This window comes from Ascaphus truei, chromosome 8 (assembly GCF_040206685.1).
Source record: "Ascaphus truei isolate aAscTru1 chromosome 8, aAscTru1.hap1, whole genome shotgun sequence".
Classification (NCBI taxonomy): Eukaryota; Metazoa; Chordata; class Amphibia; order Anura; family Ascaphidae; genus Ascaphus; species Ascaphus truei.
The window spans coordinates 23,524,757-23,537,971 of record NC_134490.1 but is presented as its reverse complement, the minus strand read 5'-3'; the positions used below and the strand labels follow the sequence as shown (position 1 = coordinate 23,537,971).

The 13,215-nt window shown below is 39.2% G+C and overlaps 1 protein-coding gene across 1 annotated transcript; it reads left to right on the top strand.

The window, feature by feature from the left end:
• Nucleotides 1-1,470: 1,470 nt before the first annotated feature.
• Nucleotides 1,471-11,322, top strand: LOC142500903 (uncharacterized). The gene is made up of 4 exons (XM_075610175.1): nt 1,471-1,489; nt 2,553-2,661; nt 4,504-4,606; nt 10,613-11,322. The coding sequence occupies exons 1-4, from the start codon at nt 1,487-1,489 to the stop codon at nt 11,049-11,051; spliced, it is 654 nt and encodes a 217-aa protein (XP_075466290.1). The 5' UTR covers nt 1,471-1,486; the 3' UTR covers nt 11,052-11,322.
• Nucleotides 11,323-13,215: the final 1,893 nt, after the last annotated feature.

The window sequence follows — 13,215 nt, the reverse complement described above, 5'->3', positions numbered from 1 at the left end:
ACATCTGGATGTTTTGGCCACTCTGTCAAATATTTCACCCCAATCTTCTGGATCTATTTTTTGGCCCATGCCTCTCTCCCAGCTAGTATGGTCCTGTTTTGGTTTGTACATTAGTTGTGAGAAGTCTTTGATATAGTAATGCAATCGTTCCCTTGTGATGTTCTGCTCTACAATAAAGGTTTTCAAATTGGGTCAACAATCTATGTGTTGTTGTTTTTGGGTTCTGGACCAGGATAAAGTGTTGATTGTATTTTGATGTAATATATGACTACACATTCAATTTCTACTGAACAGAACTACAGCATGAGCACATAATAAAATAAATAAATAATTTAAGGCTTCAGTAACTTAATCGGCTTTTTTTATTAGTGTAATAAAGCAGTTTCTATAATATTCAACAGGGTCACCATACAGGGGGAATAGCTGGGACAGTTGGAGGGAGGGATTCGACCGACCTAGGAAGTTGGGTCCAGGAGCCATGATGTACCAGGTATGTCAATTTATAGGTTAGTAGTAATTGATTTTGGGTCAAACTCACTCACACGGGTCACAGATGGGTCTTCATCCATGCCAGCCTAGCTCAGCTTCCACTTCCTTTGGCATTGTCTCTTGTATCCCATATACAAATACAGTCATTTTAATACAACACAGAAGAAAGCAAACTATGGTAAGAGTCTGCTTGAATTTTTCCAAGCCCAATTTTTAACAGAACTCAGCCTAAGGGTGGAGAATACTGTTTGTAGGGGCCCCTCAACATTTTAGAAATTCCATGTATCTCCAGTGTGATAAGATAAAGAAAATAGGGTGATCTGGATTTATTATCTCCCACCCAGAATGAACTCAAGCTTGACAAGTATGTACTGTCGCTTACGTCAGGAGTGAAATACAACAGATCAGACCCGCACTCAAAGGATCACTGCAAAATGATATGCAAAACAAATCCAGTCTAATCCTTCCAATAGTCAATAAAACATACATATGCTGTTTGACATGAGCTTTAAAGGTCATGTGTATATCAAAGAAAATTGTAGATATATTCTCTACATTTTTCAATGTACAATGTACTTATCCTATATTTGTATTTTATCTTTGTTGGTTGAGTTGCTGTTATGTAAACTGTTAAATGCAACTTAATTCGTCCAAATCCCAAACAGTAATTCTTGATCTCTTTGCAGTGTAGCTTATTCCGGTACAGTACACAAAGACATGTAAGCTAGTCTGATTCACTAACACTTTTCATAGCTCAAAGGTAAGTAATCTTTGGGAACCTGTTTAATGTGTACGTAAAAAAAAAAAAACCTTTATGGCAAAGGATTTATCATGTCGAAAACATTACCACTTATGTGATTTTATATTCAATATTTGCTTTAGTATTTGCGTAGATGTCGCTTGGGGAGTGATTGGCTGCCTTTGTACAAAGCATACAGTATATAAATTCATCATCAAATGCCGTCAATCCTGTATTTGGAAGGAAGGTTATTCTACAATGGTAAGTCCAATCGAATACATTGCTGATGTTATATGTTCATTTTTAGAATTGCTTCCAATAAGCAAAAACAAAAAAAGTGATGCCACTATAATCATGAATATAAATTCCTATTTTCCTTTTTTACTCAAGAATCTCTTCAGAAGTCATTATTCTTAGTCAATTGCAAAACTGGTAAAAAAAAATATTTTTTTATTTTGTTCTATACATTTTCTATAAATGATGGGGTGCCAGTGTCTACCTGCATGCTTAATTCTCCCACGGCATGTGACCAGGGCATTTAAACGCACAGGAGATACCGGCACCCCATACCGGGGCCTGTAACTCGGAAAGCGGGGGGTCCCCGGGGCTCAATTTAATGTGGTTCACCCCAGGAAAACCCAGCTTCAATAATATGTTATTAAAATTAAATAAATGCGTGCGATCGCATGTTAGAGGCGCGCAGAGATAGTGACTGATTCTGTCTCACTTTCGCTGCGCGTCTCTTACAGACTGATGCAGCCCGGTAGGATTTTCACAGCGGGAGTCTCATTCACAAGCAGGGACCCCCATGTGTTAATCCTGATGAGGCATTCCCCCCAGCCAAGCACTGGGACACTTATGCTCGACTTTTGTCCACGTTTCCCTAGCACGTGTTGCACCAGGTTAGAGATACAAGTGGCTGCATCTGTAGGTTGTTAGCTCTCTGCTTCTGTAACCCAGGTATAGATGTAATTCCTTAATACTGCGACATTAGGCTTTCTAAACAGTGCTAAATCTTAACACATATTAAGACTTAAACATGCCTTTCACAGGAATAGTACCAAAGAGTATACAGTTTATGGGCATAACAGGGTAAATTGTAGTATAGTAACCCCAAAAACCGTGTTGGAAACTAATAGGGACACCAGCCATGAGCTAAAAAGCCAAAACGATATATAACCAGATCGCTCTATAAAATAAATGATCATCATTTATTTGTTTCTAAAATATTGTTTATGGCAAATATAGATAGAGATTTTCAAATTAAGCCTTGAATACTGATTCAAAATAATTCCCTTTTTTGTGTTCTCAATGTATTTCACAGGCATTTATTCTGAATCTTACTGTCGCCTTTGGAGTCTTTATAGCAACATGCAATGCAGCCTGTCATTTTGATAGGCTTCAATTGAAAAATCCATTTCAAGTACCCACAGGTGAGTTTTGTAGGGGGTGATAATGCTGTTGGGAAAATATATAGAAATTTGAGACAATACTAATAATAATGGTAATAATAGGTAAGAAGAAAAAAAAATACTTTTAAATGTGCATTGTACATAGATTAACTAGAAATAGCTGTGTTAGTCCAGTTGCGATAGAGCCCAGTAAATGACTACTACAGTATTACAGTAGGTTTTAACTTTTTTAGTTGGACTAACAATAGATATTATAAGTCGAGCTTTCGAGAGTTCTCTCTTCCTCAGGTAAAACAATACTGATTTACAAAGATTCCATGAGCTTAACACAGATGTAAAAAAAAACAACAACATAATCTAAGACAAGATAGAATATTGCATTCAGTGTCATTATAGACGTATAGGATTAAAAAGGGGGCATATATCAAGCTTAATAAAAGTAATTTTCTGATAGGAAAACAGAAGGTAAAAAAAAAGGCATTTTAAACATAAGTCTTAATGCACCCACTGTATCAAACTTTATGAGTGCATACATTATATACAAAGGAGGACCAATTATTAACACCACCCAAGTTTTCTCTTGTTAAGTGTTTTTCATGTTTGTTCTGCTTTAAGCAAATTAAAATACCGCTGGTTTTAGGAAGACTTCCTTTACTATTCTGAATGTGGCAACTTGAGAAATGTTTACCACTTTGTAGAATAGCTGGCAGTAAAAGAACCAAACTCCGGTCTTAGCAAGCCAGGAAACTGCTGTAAATGTACTATAAATTGCTCTTAATTATTTCATATGAGCATGACCACCACATTAGCATAAAACACACCCTTTTCTTCATTTGTATCCAATTAAAACGTCTGGGAAAACGCCAGTGAAATCTCAACAATTTGCTCGAGTTTTGAAACTTGCTCCACTTTTTAGCTTTTGTAAATTACCCCTAATGCACTTCGCCCCAATTTTGCTCATTTACTGAGTGGTTAAAAGGGAAGGAGTAGGAAGAGTAGCACAAGGCTTATTATGGGATCTGTCGGGTTCTTAAATTGTATAAGAGTGTTTAATGAAGGGATTTGGCCATTATCATTTGGTAACAGCCATCCACTTGAATGGCCGTTCCGAACATGCGTCAAGGTGCACTTTACATGGAAGCACAGGGGCATTCGCAAACCTCAGAGTATGGATATCCTATTAAAGACAATTTAACTGAATGGCAGCTAGTGCCGATCGAGCGCTGATACCTGATACGGAGCTACATTTATTCTGCCCATTGGGCCTTTTCAATATGTTTTGAAGCTGTATCCTTCTGCTGGAGAAGCTGTAAGTTCCATCATTTAAATGTAGCTGAACTCATCTTTGCCAGATCCCAGATCCCCTATAAAATACAGTAAGAATCAGTACGGGTGATTTATAGAAGTAACTGTATTGTTAACTGTGTGTTACCCCACTTCCCACCATACTAAATAGTCTGGGGTGGTGGTGGTGGTGGGAGGGGGGGGGGTCATATTGCTTTAATGTATGTAATCTGCTGGGAATTCTGGAATATCAAAGACATGGAATATACAACTCCCCAATTCACAATTCTGCGTATGTACCAATAAATTCATACGTAATGAATGCTTGCTACGGGCCACATCAAGAAGGGCTTAGCCAAATGGCACATTATAGGCCATTCTGTTGAATGACTTAGAACCGCTTAGTAAATATGGTCCTAAATAGTTATTTTAAAGTATGTTTCAGTGCTTGCAAATAAAAGTTGCAGAACTTTCTGGCATTTAGTTATATAGGATATATGCATTTGGGTTGCACCCAAAGCAACAAAGCATTGCAGATACTTTATGCCACGTTCATACTGAGTTTATTTTTTTTAATAGGGTGCTGGTACGAGGACGAATTACATCCTTTTTTTACCAGATGGATATCCGATCATTGTGAAGAGTGTGTATGTGGCAAGAGAGGGATGGAATGCTGTGATCAGTACGTATCAGTAATAATATACACTATACGTATTATTATTTCTTATCTTCACATCTCTCTGACGAGCTCACAAAGGAATAACACGTGACAGGTGCATTTCATATCTTAGGACCCGATTTAATATGTTTACAAGCTTTTTGAAGCAAATTCAATACTTTAATAGGTTAGATGTACTGTGCGTAATTGACAACTTTTCAAATAAAATCAGATATGTATTTTTTTCCAACTTCTAATGTCCCATGCTAATTAAATCCTTTGAAGGGTTTTGTTCCATTTTTGCCTAATCTGTTTTGTAAATCCACTCAATGGAACATATGTAATAAAAATGGCGTTAAATTGATGCAGGGAAATCATAAATTATATTGATCTTGTGTACATTTGATCACTACTGTACATTTTATTTTTTTATTGTGCACCTTTAGCATCAAAAATGTTTAACCTGCGTCAAAATAATTCGCCAAGTTGAACCTGGCGTAAATACTAGAACGTCTGTTTTTATTGATAGCAACTTAAAGCATTTCTAATTCTGCGCTATGTATCAATGATTTAAAAAAATGGACAGCACAGATGTTCCATTATATACGGTCAAAAAAAGGATGCATTGTATACATTATTTTGAGAGTATGGCTACTGTAAAATATATTAAAGTAATATTTGATATTTACTAATTCTAGTAAAAAATAAATACACAGAATTCTGTTTTCATCCAAATGTTATCAATCAGGCCCTGTATGCAACACGACACAATGTGTCAAAAGTCATTGTAAGACAACTACTTGTCATATGTAAGAAGCCCCAAAAGGACTTGATACTGTACATACTGTACCACACACATTTTATTAAGGTTTATTAAGGTTTTAGCACTAAGTTCCACGCACAGGTGCCTATGTATTAAGATTTGCGTCAAAATTTCAGTGTTACAAACTAATACAAACCTTCAAAAAATATGGCACGTAATTTGTAGTGTGAAATGGTTTTTGAAGCGTCCTTGAGTACCTGATTGATACAATTTGAATTAAAACAGACTGATATTGTTATTTATAGCACCTATAAGTAAATATCATTATTAGTGTTATATTTTTTATAATAGCCATACTGTGACAATAATAAATTTTGTTAACCTACACAATGAAACATCTGTTCTGCGTCAAATAAACCGTTCTAACACTATTAAGAGTTTTTAGGGCTAGTTAAACTTGGCTGACGATTTTAACGCACTTTTAATCTATTTTGTGCCACACCGCAATATTATTTTTTAAGTACATATCATTCACATCTGTTCTGTGCGCCAAAACAAATGGGGGGAAAAATCAATTTTTAAACAGCTGGGAAATGTGATAGTCATAGGCGCACACGACACAAGCGCAATTGAGTTTGACATGCTCTAATTTAGCAGAAAGAAAGCTATTTATTTTAAAGATCCTGTAAGCACATAGACCCTTGTGGGGCCTACATGTCAGAGTAAAATTGGTGCTATTATGGGGCAAATAAATTGCACCATTTGTATCAACGAAAAAAATCCCATTGAAATCAACAGGAATTTTTTTGTGATACATCTGGAGCCCCAGATTGCACTTTGCCTTGATACATCGGCCCACTGTTCTCTTGTCATGTTTGGAGGCACCATTAACCACAGAGCTAAAGCAAGAGTGAAAAGCCCCAGAAAACCTTAGAATTAACAAAAAAAAGTGCACATTTTTTTCAAGGACAGCTAAAACTTTCTAAGGATGTCAACTACATGAATAAGTTGTGTAGCCGAGCCTTCTTACCTCCAGTACCGAGCAGGGGAGCTGCGGTTAGTTGCCGGGGCTCCTCATAGGATGGGAAGGTGGGGGTGGCCATGTTGGATTGGCGCATGTGCAGTCAGTGCGGTGGCCATTTTAGATTCGCGCATGCGCAGTAGAATGCGCAGCAAGCCAGGGAGTCAGTGGCCATTTTAGGTGGCTCTGCAAGAGCCGCGCAGGACTACAAGTCCCAGGATCCTCTAGGGGAGATTACCCCATGGGATTACCCCAGCGAATAGGGCTCGAGCAAGAGGAGGAAGTCAGGAATAGAGTTTGGGGCGAACAGACACGGCGAGTCAGTCGGAAGGAGGAGGGCAACAGGGAAGGTAGTGTCCAAGGAGTAGTGCTTCCCTAGACTAGGCCTAGACTTGCCCCGTAGGCCCTGAGTCACCACAGAGTATTGCAGGAAAGGCCCCAGCAAAGGGACGCTTCCCCTTAGTACACAGTGGTACTATAGCACCGGGGATCGTAGGGCCGCATAGTGCCCTGCAGCCTGGGACCAGGCCAGGGACCTATAGACATTGTGTTAGACCCTCCAGCTGAAGTTCGCACTTCACAAGGCGGATCGGACGCAAAAGGAGTGAAGGGATTATTGGAGGCCCCACGTCGTGGGACCAGACTGATCCTCTATTTCATCAGCTACACCTGGGCACAGGAGTGCCCAGGCAGGTATAAAGTGCAGCAACGTTCACAGGGGTAGTGCTACCTCATACATTGGGTGGGATGAACACTGGGAAGGACACCAGGTATATTGGTGCCACCGCACACTAAGTACTTTGGGGGAACTCACCCACGTTATTGTTGTATTATACTGTGTAGTACAGTTAATAGTTATTGATGTGTGTTCAGTAAATGCTCATTATATACCTTGTGTGTGTATTCATTACTGTAATAGTTCCTGTGAGTGGTTATCCCGCCAACGCTGGGATTCCTCATGGGTGGAGGCGCTGCACTAAAGGAGAAAGAGCTCACCCCAGGGTCCCAGTGACAGAGGCTTAGGCTACGCTTATAGTGCCGGCAACCACGAGGTCAGGCTATGGTCGCTGGAAAAATCAAATTGAGATGACTTCCAGTGATCGCGACCAAGCCGTCACTCCATCGTGTCGTCGCGCTTACTTTAAGAGCACACCTTAGGCCTCCTGTGAGCAACAGGTATAGCAGCACACGTAGTCGCCCGCGTAGTTTCCCTTAGGCACAGGGAAAGGGGGCTACAGTTGTTTAAAAGAATGTAGTTTATTTACCCGCTGTACGAGACAGCCTTTTTAAGTCCTGGGGCAATTTTAATGTATAGGAAGCACCATAAAAAAACAAAGCCCTTTATTTAAGAAAATTATATTCACAAGTCTTATTTAAATAGTCAGAAATGCATTCGTATCTGTAACACTGTAAGTAACAGCGACATCATTGGTATGTTTTGTTAGAGTTGCCAGGTGGCTTCTCCAAAAATACTGGACGCAATGGTGAAAGGTGCAACACACTCAAGATACACACACACCTCACCATTCCATACTGTTTCCCCCTCTCCTTTGCCCCACCCCAGGCTCTTGAAACCTCCTCCTGATTGGCTGCATTACCCAGCAGCAATCAATCAGGGTGGAGGAAGCTGCCCAGCCCCTCTGTAACAGCCCTGCTCTCTCCATGTTCAGGGAAATCCCGCGGCCCATCAAGCCGGTCAGGTCACTATGTCCAGAGGGGTAATACGGGTATGCACATACATGTCCAGTATTACCTCTCATTTTTTACTGGACAGAGTTCCCAAATACAGGACAGTCCGGTTCAATACTGGACACCTGGCATCCCTACGTTGAGTGTTACTGCATACAGTAGCGAGCTGTAAAACAAGTACAATTTCACACAGGTATATTACATTGTGTTTAAACAAAGCCCTTACACGTTACAAAGAACAAAGAGCATTCCTCGGTGTAATGGTTAGTGTTAGAACTATTGAAATAAAGATTTACATATTTTGAATGTATGAATATTATTTTTTCATATGTAGCAAGGTACGTAGCACTGTACATATAATTTTGAAGACACAACATGTCTGGGGCCTCAAGGCTCTTATAATCTAATGTTGGTGCCTGAGGCACACAGAGATAAAGTGACTTGCTCAAGGTCATAAGGGACTGACACTTGGAATGGAACCAGGCTCCCCTGCTTCAAAGACAGTGACGTTACCACTGAGCTACTCTATTAGTATACATCTATTTTTCAGCTTGCTCCGACATTTGCAAAGTCCATATACATCTTTCTAAGAGTGTCACCTGTACAAATAAACTGTGCAGCAAGTACAGTATTTTGGCAGACAAGGGATTAAAGTCCATACAAAGTACTCAATACAGGTTGCTTTGGATGAAATTAAATATATAAATATATATATATATATAAATATATATATTGTTCGACAAACCTATACATTTGCATGCCCCGAGCGAGTGGATTTAACATCGTGGCGAGCTCCTATTGGCCCAAGCAGCACGTGTGATACTAGGTGGCGAGTAGATTTTTTTGTTCGGCGACTAGATTTTTTGGTGATTTGTCGACCACTGAATTATGTGTGTGTGTGTGTGTGTGTGTGTGTGTGTGTGTGTGTGTGTGTGTGTGTGTGTGTGTGTGTGTGTGTGTGTGTGTGTGTGTGTGTGTGTGTGTGTGTGTGTCTTAGAGTAGACAATCCAGACAATCCAATCTTAGCCAATCCAGGTCTGACAGACATACAGGATAATAATCCATTGTTGGCCTGTCTTCCTGAATTGAGCCAAGATTAGGGTTGCTCCTCATCTGAAGGTGTCCCCTGAGGTTAGTTTTTAAAGATTGAGATAGTTGTTACAAAGGCTCAAACTGTTTAAAGCTTCTCTTCTTAAGCAGCAATTTCCCAGTACATTGTCTCTGAACCACAATGTGTCCTGCAGTTCAACCCTGGAATTTACAGTCTGTGGATCACCCTGTTTACTCAATAGGAACAATTGCATCATCTTCTTCCTGGCAGCCATTTTGATTTTCCAGACAAGGATTCTTGTCAATGAAATTAAGGGGGAATTGTGAATGGTTTGGGAAGATGTCAGACCCAAGTTCAGCTCGGATGAGGCTCCTGCAACAGATAACATTCAAATAATATATCAATCAATTAAAATAATTGAAAAATAAAACCAAGCATGGACTGTGGCTTTAAGGTGTGGAAATTTGAAAAAGTGTGTACAGTATACGCTGGCGCTCTCTACTGGCAAGAAGTGATGGTGAATTTACACTGTATTTAAGTTAAGGTGTGGAAATCTTTATGAATATTTTCAGACATAGTTACATAGTAGATGAGGCAGAAAAAAAGACATGCGTCCATCAGGTTCATCCTATGATAAATTTAGACAACATACTTTATCCTATATCTATTCTTACTTATTGATCCGGAGGAAGGCAAACAAAAAAACCCAGAGTCATATCATCCAATGGTATCTCATAAGGGGAAAAATAAATTCCTTCCTGTCTCCAAGAATTGGCAATCAGATGACTCACTGGATCAACATCCTTCCCATGTTTACTTATTTGGTATATCCCTGTATACCTTTCCTTTCTAAAAAGATAGCCAACCTTTTTTTAAACAAATCTATTGTATCTGCCATCACATTCTCCGTGGGTAATGAATTCCACATTGTAACTGCCCTTACTGTAAAGAAACCTTTCCTTTGTTGGTTTTATAGTGTGGTAACCACACTATAAAAAGCTGGCTTGGAAAGTCATGTTTAGGCAATAACATCAGCCATGTCCTGCACAGGAAAGATGGCAATATCTTGGACACACTGGATGTAGATGAGATGACTTATTTTTGTGGTGGAACTCAGGACAATGGGGTTCTTCTTTTTAGGGATCCACTAAAAAACTCCATTAATTGACTATAAAATGTTTAGGAATGAGGCTGGAAAATTAACCGGGAGAGAGGGAGAAATACTTTTTTTTTCTACCACATTTCTTTATTTAAAGCAGGATTATTTATGATGTTTAGATATCAATAACTTTTTTGGGGGGGGTTACAGCACGTTTCTCTCTACAAAACCCCACTGGATAAGAGAAAACACACACATATATATATAGATATAGATATAGATATAGATATAGATATATATATATATATATATATATACACAGTATATACAATTTCTCTGGCATGTTGTCTTATCTTCTTGCATTGGAAATATCTAACTAATGTTCTAACTTCTTGTTTATTCTCTAGCAACACAATCGCTGTGGGATTCAATCCAAAGATATGTGAATCCATTTTTATTAAGGAGAACTGCACTTTCAAGGTCGTGAGAAGAAAAAATCCCGAAGTATCTTGCCCTTTTAAAACGGAGAAACGCAACAGTGACAGCACTGACAGCAGTGATAGCCGTGACAGCCGTGACAGCAAAGACAGGCATGATCGAAAAGACAGCAGTGATAACCGTGACAGCAAAGACAGGCATGATCGAAAAGACAGCAATGATAGCCGTGACAGCAAAGACAGGCATGATCGAAAAGACAGCAATGATAGCCGTGACAGCAAAGACAGGCATGATCGAAAAGACAGCAATGATAGCCGTGACAGCAAAGACAGACATGATCGAAAAGACAGCAGTGATACCCGTGACAGCAAAGACAGGCATGATCGAAAAGACAGCAGTGGATACTGAATGATTGGAGAGAAAAACACTAAAACTGTTGTTGATGTTAAAAAGTAAATGCAACGGAACCACAGAGATTATTTTCCATATACAAATTTCAGGGTGAAAAATATGATGACTTAAATGTAGCATGTTTTGCTGAAAAATATCTCTAATTTAAATGTATTTTCCTGTATTACACCTTTTCTCATTTGCATTAATGTTTCCATTGTCGGATATCATACAGCTTACTGCATGGAGAAAAAAATATTGAGATTAAAGGTAATTGAAATGTATCAAATATACATTCAGATTCGTGTTTTCTTCTTGCGCCATCAAAATAATGATCAACGAGTGAAATATTATATATATATATATATATATATATATATATATATACTGTATATATACATACACAGTGTATACCAATGTGATGAGATTGGGGCACACACTTAACTGTTATAAACCCGGTGCTGCTATAAGAGAACCTAGAAAATACTGTACAAAAATAAGGGATACGAACAGTCACACTAAAAATGTACAAAAACATTATTTTATTGGCCCACTGTCTCTTTATCAGGAAGGCTGATGGTTCCAGGGGGTAATCAAAATATTGGACCAATAAAATATTTTTTTTGTGTGCCTATCCTTTTGATTTATATATATATATATATATATATATATATATATATATATATATATATATATATATATATATGTGTGTAAAATCAGTGATTTAACTGATTCTAGAAATGTTAATTGGGGTAGCTGGTAGACAAGCGTCTGACAATACAAGGAAAATTATAAATATAGTGGATCATGTGCACCTAACGGGAACCAAGGCAATTCTACTAAGTCTAGACGCAGAGAAGGCATTTGATAGAATAGATTGGACGTTCCTAGACGAAACGCCACAGAAATTTGGTTTCAAAGAATCCTTCTTAGAAGGATTTATATGAACCCAACAACTATGGTCAAACTGCCCGGGGATAACCCGGAACCGATCAAAATCAAAAATGGCACGAGGCAGGGATGCCCATTATCCCCTCTCCTTTTTGCATTGTCGATTGAACCACTAGCTGCACACATAAGAGCAAATATAAATATAAAAGGAATTCCAATTGGAAAGACAAATTATAAAATGTCATTATTTGCCAATGACATTATCTTGACTCTGGCCAATCCCCAGACATCTCTTCCTAACCTACAAAAAGCACTAACAGATATTGGGAAAAATTTGGGTTACTAAATTAATACCACAGCCTTTACAGCTTAAATGTTGTTACGGGGCTGCATTAACACACACACTTACAGTGTATATATATATACAGATGCAGCAGATGTTATTGCATTCGCTGGTGCGCACCAGTGGGTGAACTAATGCATTAGCCACGTCCCTTTTCACATGCTCCTAATTGAAATGCAATAGCTCCTACTACCACTGGCGTGGTATGTCCCCCCACCACCCCCCCCCCCCCCCCGTTACAATGCATCAGCGGGAGAGATAACGTCTGCTACATCTGTGTTGTATTCACTCTATAAAGGCACTTACCTTCTCTAAACATACTTCTTTCATGCAACATCACACTAAACTCTTCAGCATAGGGAAGGGGTCACACATTGAATAACTATTTTATCTGAGATGTAGTGTCTCTCCGGATAATTAGGGAATAGGCTGCAAGGTGTTCTATGGAATAGCGCTGCTTACTAAATATCGGTCCATCTCCAACCTGCCATTAATGCTCAATGTGGGCAAAGCAGTCAAAAGCGTATTCACTGACCTATCGGTCTGTAGAGAAAATTTCAATGTATCCAAGTTACAGTACTTATCAGAAACTAACAGCATAACCTAACAGGTACTTTAACCCTTTGAATGCCAGAGAGGCCGCAGCACCCGAGAGACACCTGTGACCACATGATCGCTCTCACCAATGACAGGACGGAGGTGATGGGGTCCTCCACCTTCTGCTGCACTCCGTCATAGACTGCTTTCTGTTCCGCTATCTCCCCTATAAAAATGAGCAGGAAGATTATGACGTAGCTACTGCATCATGCGGCCCCTGGAGTGCTAGACCCCATGTCAGATCCTATGCCAGACCCTGTGCCAGATTGCATGTCAGACCCCGTGCCAGAGCCGTGCCAGATTTCCATGCCAGAACCTTTGCCAGACCCCGGGATAGTCACCGTGTCAGAT